At 49.4% G+C, this 23,774-nt stretch overlaps 1 protein-coding gene across 3 annotated transcripts in view; it reads right to left on the bottom strand.

Moving 5' to 3' along the window:
- Positions 1-14,515: 14,515 nt before the first annotated feature.
- Positions 14,516-23,774, bottom strand: part of PAX7 (paired box 7) — a 105,198-nt gene continuing 95,939 nt past the window's right edge. For all 3 annotated transcript variants that reach the window (XM_062593248.1, XM_062593247.1, XM_062593249.1), the window contains 2 exons: positions 18,727-18,973; positions 14,516-14,631 (listed from right to left, as the gene is read on the bottom strand). In XM_062593248.1, the coding sequence (XP_062449232.1) occupies positions 14,516-14,631; positions 18,727-18,973 (363 nt within the window). The remainder of the gene's footprint in view (positions 14,632-18,726; positions 18,974-23,774) is intronic.

Genomic DNA, 23,774 nt, shown 5'->3' with positions numbered 1-23,774 from the left:
ACATAATGGCAGAAGAATTGTAAATGTTGCTTTTAGTGAATGCAGAATGAGGAAGGGCCAAGAAGGGGAAATTTTCCATTCAGCCCCGGCCTCTGAAAAGCGAATACATTTTCTCCTCTAGTGTGTCGCATTAGATTTCCAGAGGTGCTCGGCACCAGGTACATGTCATTAGTAACAGTTTGCGTGGTAATGAATCTTTTTATTTCTCTTCCACACAGCTCATGAATACATAAAGAGGCCGGTTTTAGGCGCATCTGCTTCAGCTGCTGGAGCCTCACGTACGTAACTTAATTTCGGAGCCTCTTGAGCGCGGCGGCAAGCCCAGCTGGGGCCGCCGGCGGCCGGGAGGGCTCTCGTGCCTTGCCTTGCCGCTCGCCCCCCGGTCCCCAGCGCTTCCCTCGGGATCCTTTGCTTTCACTCAGCGGAAGAGAGGTGCTCGCGTTTGACCCCCCGCGTTTGTAGGCTTTAGGGATCCCCCCCCCAAAAAATCCCTCCTTTGGTCTTGTTTTTCCCCCTCCCACACCTTCCTAGCAGATCCAGGACCCGAGAGCTACGCTCGCAGCCAGGAATTACGGCTGCATTAGCACCCCTGCTCGGGAGGAGATGAACTGCTGCCAGCACTAGATCAGTCTAATTGCTATGTTTTCCCCCTTCTTAAGTTGTATCTTTAGAATTATAATTAATTACTTTGCAATTTTAATCGTAATAATAATAATAATAATAAAAAGGATCGTTCTCTCGCTTTCGGCTCGTTGCTAACTGCCCCTCGGGGCCGCGGCGCGCGGGCTGCAAAGCGCTGCTGCCGGAGTCGCTTAACGGTCGCTGCCAGGGAAGAGGGATTCCCTCTTCCAACGAAACCGCCTGTTGAACACGAACGGGGAACAAATTAGGCCCAGACCGTCTCGAACAGCCAGCAACTCCAGCCCCGGCGGGAGCTGCGCTGCGTCTCGCTTGCTGAGCCCCGGTTTCCGGCCTCGTTGCGCCTGCAACACGTCGACTCCAGCACAACGCCAAACCCAAGATGCTGGAAGCAGGATGGAGGGAGCAGCGCCGAGGACCGGGCTCTCCCAGGGTGCCGGGGATAGTCCCTTTCCCAAAGTTTTTGGTCCGTTGTTTGCAACAAGCATAGCCGAGCCCAGAGCGGCGGGATGCAGCTCTGCATTTCCAGCATCCCTATCGCCCTTTGGCTCCTGGAAGCAGCCGTATCTCTACTGGCTGAGAGGTGTATTGGCCTCGTTTGGGTTCAAAGCCAAGCGAAAATACATCCGTGAAGCGTTTTTATGCCTTTTGGTACAAGGCTTGGGAGATTTGAAGCTTTTGGCTCACCACGAGCCCAGAACTTGAGACCCATCTGCCCGTGGCTTTAGTTGGAGGAATAAACTCCCGGGGAACCGGGCAGGTAGAAACGCAGGACGGCGCAAAGCAGTTAAGGAGCCAGTCTGAGCCCTAAGCCAGCCCGCGCGCCCCGAAAGGGCCGCGCTCTCTTCCAGGAGGACTCGCTCACTCCGGGAACCGCGCTGGCCGGGGAAACTCCTTGCTCTGTGCCCTGAACAGGCTTCTGCTGGAGCTGTTCCTACAACTCATTTCCTAATTGCCCACGCTGATAAGAACAGGAAGGCGGCATCTAGCCCTGAGTGGGCTTAATCCCACCTTCCTGCTCTCTGTTTTCTTCCCCCTGCTAGACCCTGCCTCTCCGCTCCTTCTCGAGGGGGTGAAATGAAGGAAAAGCAAGGTGTCTCTCGACCTCATTTATGCTTTTTGCTTCAGTTGCGCCGGCCGGTAACTTATTCCATATGTTTATTACCTTTTGCATGAACTAGTTTTTCTAAAGTTCCTCCATTCGCTGCCGTCTGATGTTAATCAGCTGCAGGCACAGAAACGGGTCAGCAGCAGCTGCCTGCATTTGTGCTCTCCGACCTGTCCAACGTATTAAGTACCCGAGACAAGGAAAAATTACACAAATATGTTGATAAAACTAAATATTGCAATGGAAAAGAAAGGTATTTCCTGGCAAATCCTACTATCCTCTGCCACGTAGCTCCTGGCGCAGATGAGACTTGGAGAATTTGCAGTAAACAGCACTCAAATTCTTCCTCCAAATTAACACTAAGGCCAGAACAAGGAACTTCCTCCGAGATGTGCCGGCTGGGACGGTGGTGGGTGACGGAAACAGTGGCACGGGATGCTTCTCTCCCCGCAGACTCCTGCCTTGCTGGCAGGCACCCTCCTTGGGGGTAAAATACACCCTCCCCAAAGCCTTCGCTTGCGATTTCTGGTGCTATTTCTTCCTTTAGACGTGTTCGAGCCGGCTTGCATTGGCTGCTGAGCTAATCAAACGTCCAGATTTTTTTTTTTGCCACAAGCTCCTCTTGATTTTCCAACAGACCCAAAAGTTGTTCCCTACCCAATGTGCTGCTGTGTTGAACGCGGATTACGGAGGGCGCAGCTGCATTCAGAAACCTGTGCCTGGTTACCGGGCGCTCATGCCGAACCCCTGAGCCTAGGGCTACAGTCGGCCCCCCGCCCCCGTGCAACGCGGGTGTTTGCATCAGCAGGTTGCAAAGCCGTCGCTGAAGGAGCGCGCTTCCCGCTTTGCAGAGCAGGAAACAATGACAGAGATTTGCTTACATCGTCCAGGCTTCTTGGGCGAAACTTCCCGGTTAGAAAGAGCAGAAAGTTTGCATCGTGAAAGGGTTTCCCATCGAAAGATACTCCATTTAACCACAGCAAAAGCCCTCCAAAAGGGATGAAGTGTGACTGATTTTGTAGGCGAATTAGGAAAGGAACTGCTCTACACCCGATTCTGCTGAGCCCTCTGCTACAGCCCCACCGAGGCACCTAGGGGCCCTGATCCCTTCTCCCGCTCCCCCACCAGCTTTTCATGGAAGCACGTGCTGAACGAGATCACAGATCAGGGCGCAGGAATAGTGGCCAGCATTTGCAAAAGTTATGGCCTGAAATGCACTGAAACCCTTTTTTTTTTTGCACACTTCAGATCTCATCAGCCCGAAGGCGAGGGGCTGCTGGAAGCCCCGAGCTTCCGCGTCGAGCAAGGCAGCCTCCCTTTAGACGCGGGAGGAGGAAATTTTTCCCCAAATAACTAACCGGCCTAACGCTACGCAGCGGCACAGCTGGGCAGAGCTGGCTCTCGCGTTGCTGGGCCGGTCTCTGCAGCAGGTTTGCTTGGATGGGGGGGGGGGATAATAAAGGAATCTCAGCGTTTTCTCAGCCCCCAAAGCACTTGACAGAGATAAAGCTGCTTCAAGCAGCTCCCTGGGGAGCCCGCCATCCAGAAGAGTTTCGCGGCGTCCTCGCCCGAGTGGCCGGGCGCCGAGGCCGCTCTCAGCCGCCCGCCTTTGCTCGCCGGCATCTGCCCGCTTCTGCAAACTTTCCTGTTTTCATCCGTTTTCTTCTCCCTCCCCTCCCCGTCCCTCGCTCCGTGTGCATGCGTGCGCCTGTACTAATTCCTCTGATTCGCCTTGTATCTCCAGCTATAAAGCGGGAGCATAATGGAAAAATAATTAAAAAATAAAAGGGAGGAATAAAAAACCCATCATTTTAAGGGAGAAAGGGGGGAGGGCCAGGAGATCTGCGGAGCTGGTAGATAACCAGCAGATGTGATTTTTGCAGATAAGCGTAGTAATTTAGATAAATCTGGAGGCTTTAGAGCCTTTCGCTTGCGTTCCTTTTCTTTCTGTCTGATTTTTTTTTCAATTTTATCTCGCAAGTCAAGAGGAGGGAGAGTGAGAAGGAGGGAGCGGGGGGGGGGCCTTAATCTTTGGGTAGTTTTTCTTTTCTTTTGAATGTGTTTTTCCCCAGAAGGTGGGATAATGCGAGCGGCTCTTCCCCCCCTCCCCAACACGCACATACACGCACATGCACACAGAAGCTGGGGCTATGTTTTTTAAAAGCGGCGGACAAAAATCAAAATATTTGAAAATGTATTTCATGGTAATTATGTCATATTTCATGGACTGATGCCACTACTGAAAGAGAGCCTGAATGCCTTAATTTGTATAGAAATTGTAATCATTTGTTCATTTCAAGGTGAAAATTGCATTTTTTAATTTAAATTGTATCCTGCGTGATAGTCTATTATCTAGTAAAATTGTCTCCATGTCTGAATGCCTTATATGCAGCTGCAATGCTTGTTACAAATCCAGTTATATTCATAAAAGCTTTGTCGACGTCTTGGGAAATGGGAACAGTTTCTTGTGGGTTTCTCCTCTGTCTTTTTTCTTTTTTTCCTTTCTTTCCCCTCTTCCCTCCCATTCTAGTCCTCCCTCCCCGTCCCCCTCCCCAGTTAAAATAAACCCATTTCTACTATTATTAATAATTAGCCTGGGTGTATACAAAAGGCAATTGTACGTGGGGTAGGGCGCAAGATGTGCCGATCGCATCCCGGACTCCTGCTTATTTAGTTATTTCTGGACCGCCTCAAGGTTGCACGTCGCCCAAGAGGCAGGAGAAGAGAAAGAACAAGCGAAGGGAAGGCCCTGACCCCCGGGGAAGCCGAGGAGCGAGGGCTGCGTCGCTCCTCGGCCTGACTCGGGGACGCCTGGAGTCTGCTGGGGCCAAAACGCAGCCCGAGAGGCGGCCGGGCGACGGCGGCGGCGGCGCTCGGCCGGGTCTCCCCGTCTCAGATCTGCGGGCCTGAACCCACCTCGGCTCCCAGAGGTCTTTTGGGGAAAAAAGTCAGCTTCGGAGCAGGAAACATCGGAAATATTGGCCCAAGGGCGTACAGCCTTAAGAAACCAGCTTAACACTCCTTGTGGCCGGACTGCAGGATAAGCTTGCCGGCTAGCAGAGATCAGCCCAGCCAGTTAAAATTCTGGGCTGGTTTGCACCAGGTGAGCATGTGGCCCACCCGGTATAGGATATTAATTATAATAATCCTTAAAAAAGAAAAAAAATCAGCCTGCCAAGGAAATCCTTTTTCGGTCATTTAATTCCCTTTCATACACCTCTCCCTGCTCTGAGCACCCTTATTTTATGCAGGTCCACAGCCTATTATAATAAACTTCCCTACACCTACTCTGAAAAGAAATTGCTCATGAAATGCTGTAATGCTAAAGGCTGCTGAGCCAAATTTGACAGCACAGTCCCTCCTGGCCAGGAACAGCAGATCTAAACAGCGGTCATGAGACAGGGCTGCCCTCCGAGCCGGGCAAACATCCCCAGAGGATTAAGCCTTGGAAACGGGGGTACCAGTGCCGTTACCGCCGTGATTTATACGCTCGGTGCCATAGGATGCGTTCAGCCAGGCGCGCTTTGCAGGCACGCGAGGGTGTCTTAGGCTTTCTGCAGCCGTGCCTTTCTTGCAGCTTCCTTCGTGATCTTCCCAGTTTATCCAGGAGGTTTAGCAGGTTCATACAGCTCAGACACCGGCAGTCGAAACAGCAAGTTAAACCCCGCGTCGAAGGGAATATTGTAGGGTCGTAAGGACGGCTCGTGAAAAATGCGGGTGCCGGCCAGAAGCGGGTCTAACATGAAGCACAGAGGGAAATGTCCTTCCGAAAAAGACTTGTCACTGCCCTGTCCCCTCTGCTTTGCTATCCAACAAGTGGCATCTGCTATATAGGAGACACCTGAATTAACTTCACTTGAGGCTCACCCAGGAGTTGAAGCCAGCGGGGAAAGGTTGACGTTTTCCGGCGATTCTGGTTCCTGCTGTAAGCGTTCGAAAGGGACCTGGTTCGTACCGGATGGGTGCTATGCACTCCCCCCCTCCCAAAATGAAGGCACTGATGCCATGTGAAATTAAGCAAAAATCAAGAGCGCGTTTTAAAAGCCTCAGTCCACTGCTTGAAAGCACGAACTGCTGTTTGGAGAGACACACAGACGGCAGGACTCCTGCTTTCTAACGTGCCCCCCCCCCCCCCGGGACATGCCTATATTAGACATGATCTGCACATTTTTACGGGGTCCTACTGTTGGAAACTAGTTTCTTCAAAAAATGCAAACTAACAGAATCCAAGATGAAGACAGAATAGTGAAAAACCCAAAGAAAGTGTCATAGCATTCACGCCTCACAGGGGCAGTCGCTCTGGCTCCCTTCAATCTTCAGCTAGAACTGGGCATCGCTCAGCAGAGACACGAATTAGATTTTTGACACTTAAAACAACATGATCCTGCACAAGTCACTTACTTACTTAACCTTCATTCACCTGTTTGTAAAGCAGTGTTGGAATTTTACAGGTTTAAAAAGGCAAAAATATTTTGTTTCCCTTCTGGGTTGTTCTTCTCTTTTCTTCTTTCTTCCACCTCTTCTAAGTTGGAAGAAATAATGAGAAAGAAGAAAACAGCCTCAGTACTAAACATCTTTTTAGTTCGTCCTCTCTCTCAAGAAAAAAAAAAAAAGGAACGAAAATGGGAAAACAATGTTTTTCCCTAAATTTCTTGAGAATATTTTGCGCTTTCTTGGAGTAGTTAAACGGCAGAGTTCCTTTCCTCCAAAAGGAAGAGCATGAACGCATATATATGCATTTAGAGTCGCGTTGTCCAGCGCTTTCCCAAGCTGCTAAATGACGACGGCATCGTCCCGGGGGAATATTCAGCAGGAGATTAAAGGGGAGGCTGCAGCGATCGCATCGGCGACGGCCGACCGTGGCTGGGGGCTCGGCGCGGGAACCGAGGCTCCGCGCTTCGGCAGTGATTTGAGAGAACATTTAAGGTCGGAGAGAGCCCGAGCCTTTCCGGGATTGCCTGAAACCCTCCGCAGAGGGGAAAGCGGAGCGGGGAACTGAACCAGCCCCCAGGTGAAGTGAGGCCAGAGCACCGGGGTGAAACCCGGGAGCCCCGACGGTGCGGTTTTAGCAGTGCAACACAGAGCGGAGCAGGCGCAGCTTAGCGATGCCTGGGGTTAGATGCCAACAGGGCAGAGGTACTGCGATGCCCAAGCATGTGCAGGCAGCGTGTACGTCCCTACGGGGAGACAGGCCCAGAGACAGCGGAGCAGCGGGCGACCTGTGCTCGCTGCCGTGTCAGCGCCCGGGCCCCAGAAGTTAGCAGCTGGGGTCGGATTGACTTGAATTTGATTTATCACTGGCTTATCAGCAGATTAAAGCTGATGACAGCTTAGAGCCATAATTGACCAGCGATACTTGTAGCAGGAGCTGCATCGGCCCGAGCAGCTCCCTCGTGGGCTAGCTTGTGCCCTTGATGCCTTTCAGAGCGCAGCAGATCGACTGCTGCAAGGCCTGGGAAATCTCCTGCGCTCCTCAGATAAGGTTTGAATCGTTACCAGGCAGGACGAGGAGCTCAAGGAACAGTTGAGGGCAGTGTTGAAACGCCGGCAACTGCCGGGCCCCAGGCAACGGAGCCTGAACGTGACCATTGCCGGAGCAAAGTCGTTTCGGGGAGCGCAGGCGAGCAAGCACAGAGCTGTCACCTTCCTGCAGTGGGCTGGCCCAGATTTAAAAACAGGCACATGGGTAGGAATAAAATAACGGTCTCCTGTTTTAGGGTTTCTAGAAAATAACAGTCCTCTGCCAGTCACCCACACCCTTCCTCTGGAAACCCCTCCAAGTGCAAACATATGCCATGGCCAACTCAGCTGCCACCAAAATGCACCGGCTCCGGGGTGAAAAACAGCTAATAAAAGCTCTGCAGGGCAGGAAGCCCCGACCCGCAGGTAACGCTGAAACACTGCTCTAGAGGCACACGAACACCACCGCTATCACCCTTAACCCTTATTTCTCCGCTGCTACGTCTGCCTGGGAGATTTGCTGCCCAAACGATGCCTTGTCCCAAACCAGAGGAGCTCCCTGGAGCCAGTGGGTATGCCAAGGTAGGGAGGGCGGCAGCAAGCTAAAAGCCACCTTCCTTGCAAAGCTATCTGCCAGGTCAAGCTGGCCAAGCTGCTGTTAGCAAAACCTTGTGCAGGGACAGGATTACGGCAAAAACTTCAAGCCGGTGAGACAAAGTCATCGAGTCAGGCCCTCTCTCACCACTTTTGACGCACGTACTCCAATGCTGCAGACCTCCAACCACGTCGGTGTGGGTCACGGAATGACCCCAGGTAAACAGAAAGGCCCTGGCACCTGGTGCCGGCTCTGCAGCTGCGTCACGGAGGTGGCGTGAAGGGGAAACGCCGAGCTCCCAGGTCACCAGGAAGCCTGGTCAGGAAGGAGAAGTCTTATTGCTTGGTATTCTTGTGGGGACTCAGACAAGGTCTGGCTTTGGCCGTACCTGAGGTTTCTCCATCCCAGATCACCTGAAGATAGTTTTGGCATGCACTAAGTACAGCTTTGGTGCCCGGCTGCGCCCAGGGGACAGCAGGTGACACCACCCGACTTCCAGTGACGGTCTCTCCCTAAACGCAAGGCTCTAGGTACTAGCTCAGTATTTCTTCAAAGACATAATACCAAGGGAAGCAGAATAGTTTTAAGACGGGATCTCAGCGGGTGCTCGATAAGGGACTAACTCTGAAGCTCCGCGTGACCAGCAGGGTGCCCGCGAGGAGAGGAACGCCTGTGCCAGCAGCGTTTGCAAACGCCGAAGCCCTTGTTCCTCCTCTGATCCTTCCTGTGCTGGTGCAAGACTCCAGGCGGGCAGATTACTGCCTCTTTTGCTCACAAAACACTCGAGCCACATCTTGTCATGCAGTTGGCATGTCTTATCTAATGCTGATCTCATCTGGGTTGGAGAAGCCAGTCAGTTCCCACTGCCCATTTGTGGATTGATCTCCTTGCTGAGAGGCACCCGGGGAAAAAAAAAAAAAAAACACAACTAACTAGGCTTACTTCTGTGTGCGGATATTCGTCCAGCACAACTTGGATGAAGATCAGCTAATTTTACGGAGAGCCAGAATGTCTTCGGATGGAAATGACTTTTGAATTCTGCGCTTTGTTTAAAGGCGAAATGCTTTGTTACCGATTGCCGAAGCCCCAAGCCATGTATCCCTCCGTAGAGTTTCAAAATATTTTTCCGCTTGTTGATACTGTGCTTTGCCCTTTAACGAAAGCCAGGTGCCTGCAAAGCTCAGAGTCAACAGGGCAGCTCGTCCCAACCTGGCCAGTTCACAGACTGTCTTGCTCTGCCCGTGCCATCGCTTGCTGCAAATGAATGCATAAGGAAGAGGTTGTGTTTAGAACAGCCTCGGGTAACTGTTCTTCTCTTGTAAAAAGTTAGAGTGAAATGAAACGTTTTATTTTTTTATCTTGTTTTTTTTCCCATGTTTTCATTATAAAACAAAACATAAGTTTTGCTTTTTAGCAAAAACATTTGCTATTTGTGTGTGTGTGAAGATTTTTGATCTACAAAAAAGATCACTTCCAATTGAAGTGAAGCTGAATTATCCAGCTGAAAAATGTATTGTCCCTGATTTATTTCGGGTTTGAGGCTGCTGCCACCATGGAGGTGTGTGGGCAAGAAACCTTCCAGCCAAGAAATGGTTTTCTTAATGAACCGTCTCCCTACATGAAATACATAGAAGGAGAATTAAGACCATTTTAAAGACCATCATTGCACATGAAACTCTCAAATTACTCAGTTATGGAACCAAACCCTTGCACAGATCAACAGTTTTTGTCCTGTAATATACTTTTTTTTCCTCCTGTGCTTGACACGCTATGGGGCAAGTGAAGCAAACGAGTGACCCGAAGACACTTTTAATCCTTTTTTTTTAATGTGTAACAGTTATGCCTGAGTTACAGAGAGACACCTACAGGCAGCAGGTAGTTAAAGCAAATACCAGTTTCTCTTTCTACTATACTACTCCATATAGCTGAATAAATTATGGTGCGATTATATATATACACACGCACGCCCACACGCGCACGCACACATACTCACACACAGGCACACACATGGAGCAAAATGGCTATGAGTCAAACACAGAAGCAACATATCCGCAGTTACTAGGAATAAGGAATGTTCTATAGTGCTATGTAGATATTCCCCAGGTGGGTATATGGAGGTGTTAGGGATGACGGGTTAGAAGCATTAAATACACAAAGTCTCTGAGCGACAGGAGCCAGATCTGCTGAGCTGCTGGATGCAGTGAGAAAACGTCCACCGCGGTCCGCAAACGGCGCCGAGAGGTGAACGTAGGCGGGGGTGCGGGAGGGGGAAAACAAACCCGCTCGCCGTTCTCGCTTCGCCCGAGGACGCTGGTTCTCATTCGCAGGCGGGGAAGAAACGTCAGCCTGCGAGAACATCCTTTGAGCGTGTCCCTTAGCTTGCTGCTCGGTTCGTGCGAGGTGGCAGAGCCGTTTCGGGATGCCCAGGCACCCTCCGAGTCGCCAGTAGTATCATCTGCTCAGTCCCTATTTGGTCCGCTTCGAGCGACTGCGACCACGCGCTCTGCAGGGTCCCACCATCCAACGCTTGCCTGCTGCCCACTGCTGCTCTTACACGCTTGGTTTTGTTTCGCCTTCACGGCGTCTCCCTCCGCTCTGTCCCCCCTCCTCCCCGTCCCACCCCCTGAGTTTGTCTCCTGTCAGCAGAACTGAGGTTGGCAATGCATAAAACTGAACCGAAATGGAACAACAAAAAAAAAAATTACTTTGACTTTCATACATGAACGTACCTTAAAACGAAACAAAGAAACCAAAAAAAAAAAAAAAAAAAGAAGAAGAAGGAAAAAAAAGATCCCCAAATCAACCCATCCCACCCTAAAGATTCTGGAATGTATTTTGAAAACACACGATAGGCAAATTTCTACGGTTCGCGTTCCCCCCCCCCTCTTTTTTTAATTTTTTTTTTAACTAGCACGGCACTCACTGTGTTTTTAGTTATAAAAAAAAGTCAACTTTCTATAAACATACAGCACATGACCAAATTTCCAACTAATGTACAAAGTGCGACCACGAGGGAAAGGTCAGAGAATAGCTATTTGCGCTAGCATAGGGCGTTTTTCATATTCCTCTAAGAACTCTATTTACAGCAGTGCCCGGGTGTTCAGGGACTTTCTGGTGAAGGTAACTGGCCAACTTTTTAGGACTTTTTACTTCCAGGGTCCTGCACTCTGGATCTGAGCTCAGCTGAAGTCCTCCTTAAGAACGCACTCGCTACCAGGACCAACCGTCCACAGTCCAGGGCCGCTTGGCAGACGGGCGGCTCGGTGCGTGCGTATTCACCCCCACACCCTAGAGAATATGAGAAAATCAACGGCAGGGAAAAGAGAGCTGACGGGTCTTTGCTAGCGGGAGCAGCGAACAAGCAATTCTCATCACAAGCTGAAACTTTCCTTCTAGTTTAGCAGGCAGCTGGGAATGCACTTGGTCAGAAATGGTGCTGAGTAATTGCGATATAAAGTACCAGGGATACGAGAAAGGATTTCAAATGGCCAGGTCAGACACGGGACCAACAATCACTGTCTACAAATTCCACTTCCCACGAACAAGGAGATGCACCAGGCTTTGGATATGAGGGTGCTCCCAAACTGGGTGATTATCATCATTTGGCCTCTTGTTAAATACTCTTTGTAGCATGCAAGAAAATCATACGCTCTGCTGTTTCTGCAGTCAGTTCAGAACAATACCGAGACACAGGAGCAAATTCAAACAGGTTTTCAGTCATTAATCTCTAAAGCAGTGTCAGTCATGGAGACACCCTTGCTTTCACCCTTGAGCCCCTGGTTCGGATGTGGCTGAAGGTTGTTGTTCTCGGGAATGACATTTAAGCCAGGACTGGAATTCAAAAGGGAATTCTTCCTTCTATCAGATCTAAAGCAAAACCAACATAAAACAGCATCTTTTGTTTCTTTTCCAGAGCTCCAACTGGCACAAAGCAGGCGGAGTGCTTCAGATAACGCTACTGGCCCAATGCATTTTGGCTCTTCGGTCACCTCAAGGAAATGAATACCTTTGGCCTCACCTATTCATCCAGCTGTAGGTGCTATATTTTGCCCTGAGAAAGGAATCGAGGAATGCAAACTTCAAGTGTTTCAAAAGTTTGGTGATCCAAGGCAGTCTCTTGTGGTTAGAGGGAGGCTTTATGAGCAACACAGCTGGACAAGCAGAGGCTGAATCGGGACTCTGCAGCACAAACGACGGTGAAACATTCTCTGGATGCAGTTGTCACCCTTCCAAGTCCTGCACAGAAATGTGCCCGTGAGTGTGTGAGAGGCAGAGTGCTCAAGCTTGTGTATTATTATGCTTTTAGGAATGCAGAGCAGGCTCTGTCACACCCATAAAACGAAGCTGATGAAAGCCATATGTGGTATCTGATAGGATGCTGAGCAATGTTAAGATGCAAAATTCTGCTTTGGTCAGAACAGGTACTTGCCCACATGGCTCAAGAGAACGTAGCTTGATGGTTCATGACAAATGATACTGGGGGCAAGGCAGGAGATAGTTCCCCAGAAAAATGTTGTTTCAGCTGCAAAAACAGGACCAGATTGATTGTTTGCAAAGAAGTGAGGAAGCAGCAACAACAGAAGAGGACACAGAAGTGTCTCCTGTAACAACCTGGCATGTACTAGACCAGAACTCATCTGATTTTGTCTCTGACAAAAGCAGATACTCGTCATCCTAAACCAGATGTTAAAAATGTATTGAAAATGCCAACCCTTGACTTTGAAAAGAGCCTAGAGTCGCTGGCTCATAAAGGTCATCTGAACTTAAATGGGGTATGTCTCACCCTTAAGTCCCAAGCTCTCCCAACACCGCTGAAAGTAAGTGTGTTATAAACACTAATGCTCTATACATCACTTTATATACCACCTACTGCCAGTTTTTTCAACATTGGACTTTACAAATCAGCTACTGGCCGGCACAGATTCGGTGCATCAGGGTGGTGATGTCAGTGGCAGCATTCCTCAACCTCTCCAGGTCATATCTCAGTGTGTTCTTGAAATGAGCTGTCTCAACGCAGGAAAAAGAGGGAAAGAAAGTCTCTAACATTAGAGTTCTGCTTAAGAATCATCAGGGATCATTACCATATCCAAAAGGGAAACTATTTAAAAACCCTTGTGGTTCATGACTTAGCAATAACCTCTTATTGTTGACTGCTTTTATCTGAGCAGTGTGATGAGCAGAATCGTGAGCCGATACAAAAGCGAGAGCACTGGCTGCTACAGGAAAGGAGGGTGATAAATCCAGAGAACAAGATCTGGCTTAGAGCGAGAGAGGCTCCACCACTGAAATAGAAAGCAGAGAGAAGGAACTGAGAGATCAAATTGTACAGAACAGTATATGAAACGCTGGGGTGGGGGAAGAGCTGGGAGGGTGCTTAGGGGCAAGCATTTCTCCCGGTAGCTAGCGGATAAAGAATGCCATTGGTAGGGTATATGATCCTTTCCTCCGCAGTACAAATAGGTGCAAGGTTGTGGCAGCCAAGGGCACCTTTTCTTCCTAGCTGCAGTTCGAGACAGACTCTTCAGGTCGTCTCCCCTGTGACTCCAAACCCACATCCACATCTCACAGCTCTGAGAAAGCACCTTTAGAACAAACGCGATTTCTTTAATATGGCCGCTTACTTGCAGAAGAACCTGGCTTCGCAAACTGGCCCTTCCAAATAGGCATCTAACATCTTCTGACTCTTCCCTCTCCTGTCTTTGCTCTCCTGGCCAGCCTCTCTCTCCCTTTGCGAGTGCTGTGTGAAAGAAGGGCCTCTGACAGTCCTCATCTTTCTTGACTGGATGGGCAAAAGCTCCGATGTGATCAGATGCATCTCATGCCCTTCCTCTGTGCACACAAGGTCAGGGTTTGCTATCACATCTCCTGCTGCTGCTATGTGATGCCAATGTTTTTTCAGTGATAATTGGGTCTAACTTGGTCCCTAAGAGGAAAAGCGAATGTTGCTCCTGCCTGTGCCCAGAATCTCCAGTCCTCATGCAGCAGTTTACATTTACATTTTCCAAAGGTCCCAGGCTGGATAGACTTACATCTTGCCCCTGCTTAGCAGCAACTTGGCCTGCTTCGGCCCTGCTTTGGGAAGCCATCAGTGAAAACAGAAGAGTGGGGAAATTTGCTGTCACTTTATGTTTATGATTTTTTTTGTTTTTGTCTTTATGGAATTTTCTTGAACAAGTTCTTCTATTTGGTCCATAGGTCTTCTGTGGTCCCGAATTGTATCACCCTTAACGATCAGCTTAGTTACTCCTTCCTATACAACATTCACCAAATTTACAGCAATGAAAAGGAAAGGAAATAAAATGAAACACTTCTTTTTTTACAAAGAAAAAAAGATCAATTTGGCTTTGACTATGCCAACTACCTAGATCAATGGAAAGTCCTCAAGTGTGGGCAAAATGCCATTCTGGCCAGGTAGGTTAGAGGGAGGGCATGAATTCAGGGTTAATAAATGTACCCAACCCATTGTCTCTGGCCATGGGAGGAGTCAAATCATAGAGGCCTGGCACGCCTCTGAGAAGAGTGCTCTTTGAGGAGCTGGATACTTGGAGAGCCCTCCCCCTCTTTCCCGTCTCCTTCACAGCTCAAGTTGGTGCTAGCTGGAAGGGAATTGGGAAGGAGGAGGGTCTGGGTACAGGTAGATCCCTGGAAGGCTGGTGGTGTTTTCTCCAGTGGTACCAAGTTGCTGGAGTGGGTTGTTGGCACAGTCGGACTCTTCAGTAAGCTTGGCCTGTCTCTACTGGTAGGAGGCCCAGAACGGCTGAATGTTCTCCCAGCTTCATCCTACGCTGTGTAGACAGGCTCACGTTCTTGGCCAAATAATCAACAGCAGCTGAAGAAGAGGGAAAAAAGGAGGGTAAGAAAACAACACAACATGAGGATTAGGGTTTGGTGGAAATGAGGCAATTGGCTTCATAGAGTGTAACCAACAGAACCTGCAGACTGACTCTGAGAAGGAGAGGCCTAAAGCAGTGGTTGTCACAGACACAAGGGCCCTGTTGCACAGGCAATGACCAGTACACCTAGGAAAGAGCACGAACGGACGGTGGTCCTGCTACAGCAGCCTGACAAGACAGATCCCTCTGGGTTTAAGTGCAGCTGTGGTGTGCACAGAACTCCACATATATTGCTGCAGTCCTTCAAATCTCTCTGTGGACCTACTGAAAACGGAGAGACGTCTGTCATAGAAAATGGTGTTTCCAGGGGAGCTACCTGATGATGAGCCTGAACAGAAAGCCAGCGGGATGAGCCTTCAGTCCTCACCTCCCTGTGTCATCTCATGGCTGCGAAGCCAACTGCTGCTCTAAGAGATGCCAGGGTACATGATGCCAGAGACTTCAGTGGGACTTCACCAGTCTGGACGGAGTTTGAATCTGACTCATCCACTGCGTGCTGACTCATCTCTGACAGTTCTGCTGCCTGCCTTCATTTGCCCTTCCTAAGGGAAACCGCTCTGCTCATCTCCATCTTCTCGCGAAACAGCAACAATTCCTGAGCCGATGCAGGAACCCGTATCCCAGTTTGACTGATTGCCCCATGGTCTGAGGGAGAAGAGGACTGGGGCAGGATGGTGACATTGCTCATTAGCTGAGCTTCAGTCAAACTCTCTCCCTTTCACTAGCTTTAATGTCTCAAATTAGATTAATAAGGAGCTGGCAGGAGATGTACAATCGGTGCCAATGAGTAAACAAATTTCAGCCATCAACGTCTTGTCAGACGCCTGCCCCAAAGGAGGTCCCTTCCAGACACAAATTCTTATTAGACTTGTCATATCTATTAGAATTCCTTTCACGCTTCTGCGTTCCATCACCAGCATCATTAACACAGCTCCGGCCTTTGGGAACCGCAAGGACCACATTAATTTGGCATCTCTGCTCCACACCGGCTGGGACAGCACAGACTATGTAAGCACTCGCAGGCTGGCGTGCAGGAAGCGAGGGGACTGGGCACAGGGCAAGTTACACAGATGTGCAAAGGGTTGAAGGGAGGTCTGCTGGGGAGTGAAGTTTCAGTAGACATCAGAGTCTGAAGAGACCCGAATTAGGAAACTGGAGATGGCATGCTGCCTGGCGTGCCTCAGGCTGGGATCCTGGAGCAGCTTGTTTTGACTGCCAGGCTCTATAAAGCTGTACTATGCTGCCTCTAACTTCAGGGGATGTGTACATAGGAGCAGAGGGTGGGAAAGACCTCAGGCTATGGCTCTTGTGCAGACTTTATCAGCTTGGTCCCCTGAAATTTCAGGTAGCCAGATTATATAATGTCTTTGAGAGGCTGGAGGTGCAGGCTGGGCTAGAAAAGCAAATTCCCTCGTCAGGTATGTCGGGCCTGTGCATGCACATGTGGTTACTTGTGCCTCTGCTGTTGGGTATCTGTCTTTGCGCCTGCTTCACTTGCGTGTTGGTATGTACGCTCTGGGTGAATTCAGACGTATACTTAGGAAAGGAGGGAGAGCAAGGCGAACGCTCAGAGCTGTTCATCCTGTGCTGGGCACATCCAGCAAAGTAAATTTGGTGACAACTCCATCCCCCTAAAAAAAACTCCCAATATTGCTTTTTGTGCCTGTGGGAAGAGTTCAAAAGTATCAGTGCACCTCACATCAGAAGCCAAGGGCATGTTTTGCTGGTTTAATTTACAGTGAAAACCAAACCAAAAGGAGAAACATACCAAATGCGCTGTGTGTTTATTTGCTTCTGTGAGAGTGAAGGTGTGCACATGTGAGTGTTTCTAAAACAGAGAATGAGAAGGAGAGACATGGGAAGAGAAAGAGATCCTCTCTAGGCCTGGTCCAAAGTCTACTGAAGCTAGAGAACTCTCCATCGTATCCTGGACAAGCCCTGACTATGTCCTCTGTTACATGGAACTTATTCTCACCATAACAAAACTTCATTTTTATTACATCACAGCGTTCACCACGTCAGTATGATGAAGAAACAAATGACTTGAACTGAACATCAATAAACAGCTTTTGTGGAGGTCACCTCACACTGATCAGCATTTAAACAACTTTTGATAAGAAGCAGTAAAGAATTAAAATGCAAGGGAATTAAAAACATTGGCTAAATACAACATGAACAGAGAAAGATGAGAAAAAGTATTATATTAAGGTCAACTTCATGTGTTTGCTCTGACAGGACTAATTATTGGAGAAAAAACATTTCCTCCTGTAAAGGTTATTACCAACAGGGCTCTTTCTAAGAAAGGTTTACAGCGAAATGAACTTGCATGTTGCCTTTACGTACACGTATCTATATACACACGTGCACACACGCAGAATGCACTGTTTAGTATCAATCCTACCTTAGAGCAGTTAGCTGGCTTGCGCTGCATCTGCCATGCAACTCGCCTTTGGCTTTATCTGTAGGATTTGCCATCATGCTGGCTGCGACTCCAATTCCCCGTGCTGGGAATCACTGCGGATCGTGAGTGTATATAGGTTCTCACCTACCTTCATTGCCTCAGCAGGAAGAATGCCTTCATGACTTGCTACCCGGATGTTTCTGGGCATTGGGACACAGCGGGACTTACTCTACCGACCTCACAAAACTTGCTGCTGGCCACAGAACACCTGGCAGCCTTGATTCTTGTTAATAGGAAAATATCCCTATTATCCTATAATATCCTATAAACCAAGCCTAGTGGACTGAACCCTGATCTCAGATCTGGGCTTCTAAATTGAATGGGTGTTCAGCAGAAAAGAGGGAGCTGTGTGACACAGACCAGGAAAGGGAAGCAAGTAACAAAAGCAAGGAGCAGTGGACAGATTTTCATGAGCACAAGGACAGGCCCAAGTAAAAATTCCTGCAGCAAATCAAGACAAACCCTTCTTTCTCTTTCCCTCTCCTTTGCTGGTTTCTCTCTTTCAGAAAATTTAGTTTGTCCTCCTTATTTTATTTTTTACACACATGGGTGTGACTAACGTCTTGCCCAAGGGAATCTTTATTGGAAATACATGGTATTGGAATTTGTTTAAGATTTTTATCAATAGCACGTGTGTCCAGCCTCACATCCAGAAGCGAAGGGAAGGTCAAGGGGTCACAGATCAAACTCCCGAAAAACAAAAAAAGGAGGGGTGGGGGGAAGCTGCTATTGATCCCGTCTGCCGCCACAGCCGGTTCTCATTTAGCTGTAGAAGTTAAAGACATTAAAGGGCTGTGACGGAGAGAGGAATAAAAAGCCACAGCCAAATGGAAGGAAAGGTCACTGAGGACAAGCTATGGGCAAGCAGGAGCACTCCCGGAGGAAGAGGATGCACCTTTAACCCTCCGCGGATCACTCTCTCACAACACCACACTTATTATTAGTTTAACACCGGCAGGTGAGCCCTTTGCCAGGCTCGTTGGTGTTTTTGTGACCCAGCCATTCGGGAGGAGAAACAGACTCTCCCAGGCACTGCATTTAGGGTCTGGCATTTGGGTTCAGGGTTACAGTTCCAGCCTCACTTCAGCTTTCTTAGCACCAAGTCTAGCTGATAGGGATTTGCTTAATGGCTTTTGTAGCAAAGCTGCTGAGCGTGGACCCAGCCCATACCTCATGGAGGGCACAGAAGGAAGTGACACACACTGCTCTGCATCACTAAGCGATACTTTAAAATCCCAACTTTCCTTTGGCTGAGGCACAGTGAACATTTTGTAGGGCTTTTGGAGATGCAAGAATTGGAGAGGAAGAAGGAGAGAGGCCTGGAAATGCTTGTTCTTCTTTTCTAATAGCAATGTTTTACCTAAAATCTTTTATTTGGGACTTCTGAAATGGACTGCAAGGGTATTGGGGAGGTTGTATGGAGTAAGCTGCACCTATGTCTGGTGGCTAGATTCCCTTTCTCTCTCTAGATAAACAATATCCATGCCTTGTTAGATCCCTCCCTCTCTTCTCCTGTTCCCTGTGCAGAGGGAATACATTCAGCAAACTCTCCAGTTCAACAGATACTCACTTTGTCCGTATTGTCCATATTGGTAGCCAGCCACTGGGTCCACACTGTAACTGGTGGTGCTGTAGGTGGGAGGACAGTAAGACTGTGAAGTTGGGAGGCTGTCCACGGACTTGATGGAGTCACTCCGCTGGCTGCAGCTCGCAGAAATGGAGTTGGTGGTGTCCAAGCCACCGTGAAGAGGAGAGATGGAGAAGTCAGCCTGGGGTTGCGGAGGAACCCCGCTGGGATTGCTCAGAATGCTCATCACCTGGAGAAACACAAGAGACACTAAGTCAACGAGTGGAGGAGAAAGGACAGCATATGTCTGCAGCTGCCTTCATGCATACCAGGGAGAGCCAGTCCACATACAGTGGTGCTGACATCAGCACAGGTTTGGCCAGGCTGGCGAATGAAGGACTACTTCCAGCTAATAAAGACAGACAGACCCCGTGGAGAGCTTCCCCGTGCCTAACGCTTTACTTGGAAGACCCTGAAAGGGACAACTGAGACGTTTATTCTTTATGGCCCACTCGGTCTTTCTTTGCTGACCTGCCAAATAAAATGTCAGCCAGTGCTCATTTCCCATCAGTCTGACCATCGAGATCACTAGCCATCCGTTCTCCAGAATGAACACTGGAGAAAGAACTAAATCAGGGACAAGCCTGGGAAGGGCCAGTATTAATGTGGGAAGACAGACAATCATGAGAATGGTTCCTTCTTATCCTAAAAAGTTGGGATAATTTTTCCAAGAACCAGACTGTGATGTGGGAAGGAAACCTACTTAGGGACTCAAATGCCAAAGTTCTCTTTACCCCCAAATGTCCGGGAGTGAAATGATTACAGGTCCTGGTTCTGCTCATTTCAATATAACTCTTGGTTTTAAAATGTAATTAAATCTGCACACAAGCAATCTTCCTGCTTTGAGACCTGAAACAGATGAACTTAAGGTTTTGTTTTCCTTTGCAGCAAAAATGCCAGATTTGTTCTTCAGGGTGAGCTTGGGGTAAGCCACTGCCTACAGGCCTTCACACAAGGCCCCTGTTCCTGCTCGCACTTTAATGCAATTGCCTTCTGCCATCAGCAAAATGACCGCGGGGTTGCCAAGTTGAGAGCGTAAAGGGTTTGCAGAAATGGGGCCATGGCGAGGGAAGGAAGGGAACTCGTGACGTGCCTCGGCCGCGCTCCTTGCTTGCCGCGGGCTGAGGGCAGCTCGCGGTATTGTGCTGGGGAAGGGTGGAGGGAGAGGGGACAGCCAGGCACCTCGGGGGGCCAGGACAGCGCTCGGACTGCTGAAAATCTCCAAATTTAGCATAACCTTGCTGACATCAATTAAAGTGGCAAATTGGAAATATTTGGAGCCTGGCAAGTGGTAAAATGAGCCCTTTATCCCCCACCAGTGGCCTGGTGAGCTATTGTGCGGAGGAGACATTCTCTGGAAGGACACAAGAGGGGTTGTATGGATCGGCTTCTCCCCTTCCTGCTCGCCCTGACACCTTCCTCGTCCCCTCCTCCCTCACCTTCCTGCCCGAGCGGCAGCTTAGGCTGAATGGCGGGCCACTCGCTGGCCTTTGCTTTCTAAAGCTTCCCCCCCCCCCCCCCGCCCCCGGAAGGACTCCAGAGTCCCCAGAGTCCCGCAAAGATGCTTTTGCCTTGATGTAATGCCACCTCCCGACTTAGCCGGCCTAAGATCCTTCTCAGGCATTTGTCTGTGCGGGGAATTCACTGAGTGGAGATGGCTGGACCCCTGTAGAGGAGGAGGTGGTAGGGAGGTGCTGGTGAGGTGGTTAGTTAAAAAGCCTGGAAAATCAGCATAAGCCTCACCACTGGGTTTGTCTGCAGTGCAGTACAGAAACACAGAAACTAGCTTTAAACAAGCTAAGTAAAAGCAGTGCAGTGGCGGCAGCTCGGACGGAGCTCCTTCACCCTTTCCTCCTTCAGGTTTTTCAGCCCGCACTGAGCTTCAATCTGCAGCAGCTAGTTTGCCCCTGGTCCTCAATACTTAAACTTAGTTTAGGTGTCTCTGTGCTGCAGGGCCCACTGCAGTCCACACAGAGGCCAATTTGCCTCCGGCTATCTAGACCCTCGGCACACAGCGATTAAGACTGGAGGCGTCTAGACGAAGTTGCTTAGACGCAATGCAGAGCAAAATGTGCCCAAGGGACTCCCTGCCCCACGACAGCACAAAGACTGAAAGACAGAGGGATGGAAAAGGAAATTGCCATTTAAATATGCAAGTCAGAGCTGGAGTGGATTAATATGAGAAGGAGCCTGTCCTGCTTTTCTGTGTGGCTGCAAGGTAACCTTCTCTGCCTCAAGGCTTAGGGGAAACCACAGGAGTGCAACCTGAAGGTAGGTCTTCCAGCTGCAAAGTTGTTTGCAATCTTCCTCTAAAGCTGGCTTGGGAACTTTGATCTGGTTCAGCTACGAATTCTCCTTCTCTGTTCCTCAGTCCCACTAGCTGCAGGCATCCCTCAGCTTCAGCATCCCTTCAGCTCTAGGTGTTACGTACACGCCGCACCACTTCGCCTCGATGCGTATCCAGGACGCTTGCACACACGGCAGCCACAACACGTTATTGCATTTCATTCACAAGTAGAATCAGATGTTTAAAACAATAAACATGCTTCCTACACGCACAGACGCTGCCATAAGCTGTTTTTGGAAAGCTCCAGCTCAGCCAGCATGAAGTAAAGACGTTTCTGCCTCTCCTCCTGCTCCTTCCTGAGCTGTCCAGGTCTTGCAGTGCTGCTTGACTGGGAACTTGCTGTCGAGCAGCAAATCCATGCAGGCACAGGAAGAAATCGCCCGCAATAAGACAAAAGCCAAGTGGAACCACTTAGAGACTGAAGGGTTTCCAAATGCTTCTCCTCATGGCTGTCTCCCCCAAAACAGTCAGCTGCTTTATATTACTCGGGGAAAATAAAAGGGTCTTAAAGCAAGCAGAAGCCATATTAACACTTCCGCTAAGGCCCCTTTTAAAAAGGAAGAGTGATGTAAAGCAACTTTCATAAATGAAACCCAGATTCACACTCTTCAAATTCAGAGGAGCTGAGGCTGGAGAAGATGCTTGCACAAATCTTACTAAAGACAGTAATTGGCTTTAATCAGTCATAATCAAGACTGTTTTTAATTCCAGCTCTGCTACTGGCTCACAAGAGCATGTGCAGGTCCCTTAAGCTAAGACTCACCTCAACTAACCTTAGCCATGTGAAGGCAAGTTTCCAGTCTTCCTGAACTCTCTGGAATCCCTCTACGGAAAGACTGGCATTTCTGAAGGACAATTTGTCCTATTCTGAGACCACTTCTGAAAAAGATGGGCTGAATTTCCCTCTGGAAGTCCGTTGCGAGACGCAAGGATGCCCATATTTCATCACGATGCCAGGCTGCTGAATGGACATGCAACTGTACAGAGGTTTGGAAGCAGGGGCTGGAAGGCGGCTAAGGAGCATACATCCCATCATGGTGGGACAGCCTGCGCTACGGATTAGCTTGGATCAACACGTGGAGTTCAGCAGGCCACAGGCTGCGGCGCTCAGGCGAGCCAGGAACCCCAAAGGCCTCTGTCCCCTCTCCGGCAGCTCTGACCGTGGGAAAAGTTTGCCTTTTCTAGGTACGCTGTGAACAGTCTGGGACAGGGCGCCCCTGAAACTCTGTTTGCGCAACTTTATCAGAGGATGGCATCCCATCTCCCCCACCCTAGAACATCAAGGTATTAGAAATTACAAGAGTGAACTAGAGTGAACCAGAGATTTCCACTCCCCCGCTGCTATACAGCCACCCAGCATGGATAACCCAGCACAGATAACTCTGTACAAGCCCTCCAGCCTCAGTAGGCCAGCATTACCTGAATTCTTGTTTCAGCTGGATAAACTCATTTTCCAGGCAACTTTTGAACTTAGGAAAGTCTGGGGCATATGGAGAAATCCCTTCCTCAAGAATGCAAAGTCCTTTTACCTTTTCTTTTTGACCTTGCTTTCTTATAATTTATTACTTCTTGGTGCATTATCATCACTAACTAAAAATCAATACCCACTTCACATCTGTAAGGATTTATCTGGAGGGAAATCTGCTACCTGTCACTCTCAGTGACTGGCAGCCTTCCCTTTCCCCTCCCTCTCATCGGTTGTCTCTCTCCCTTTCCCCATCTCCTCTTCCGTTGCTGCTGTCCCAAATCAGTCACAGGTTTGGCGTGAGCTTGCACTTCAGGGTAAGTCAATAACAGCCACGATGCTAGGAGTCTCTGGCTCTGTTTCTACCCTTTTAGGAGGTCATTTGTCATGGGGGAGAGCGAGTAGGGGTCTTGGCGTGTTGGGAAGACCAAGGTTAAGGCATAAAGGACCCTCCTGGATTAAAGAGGCAGCTCCTGCCTTGCCTCCTGCTGCTGCTTCCCTCCCCACCCTCGTCTCTGCAGCTTCCCCCTGTTCCCCCCCCACCCCCGGGACGTTTCATCACTCTCTCCCATGCTTTAAAAGAAGGGGAGTTTAAAAAATGTAATTAATTCCCTCCATTTCTGAGCTGGCCCTCAGGGCCTCTGGCCATGGAAACTGTAGCAGGGGAAATGTGCACCCTTTATGATAAACGAACGCGGCTTTGGAAAGGGAAGCGCAATTAGGGCCTTCAATCTGGGCAATCAGGGCCTCCAGATTTGAGGTTTGGAGGTTATGGGGGGAAGATTGGGTGTGTTGTGGAGGACAGAGGGGCTGGAGGGACAGCCAAGCGATCGCGAGAGATACTGCTTGGCTGGAGAAGCCGGGGGGTGATACTGGTTTGCTCTAGGCCTGCAAAGATACCCAGCCAGGAGAGACGTCAGGCCCTGAGACACGGTGGATTTCATATCTACAGCTCCAGCAGCCAGTGTGTCATGCTGCACGGTCCCACGGCCAGAAAGACCCGGACCACTCGTAAGGAGATCAGATTCAAGCAATCAGAGCGGTCAGGAGGCAGGTGCGCAAGGACAGCGTTTTCTGAACTGACCGCTGATCCCGCGCATCTCCGTTTTTGGGTGCCCAATTTGACATAGCGTAAAGCATCCAAAATCAGAGGCTGCACTAGAAAACGGTTGCATTTAG

Source organism: Rhea pennata, chromosome 22 (genome assembly GCF_028389875.1).
Source record: "Rhea pennata isolate bPtePen1 chromosome 22, bPtePen1.pri, whole genome shotgun sequence".
NCBI lineage: Eukaryota > Metazoa > Chordata > Aves > Rheiformes > Rheidae > Rhea > Rhea pennata.
This window is presented reverse-complemented; position numbering and strand designations above follow the sequence as displayed.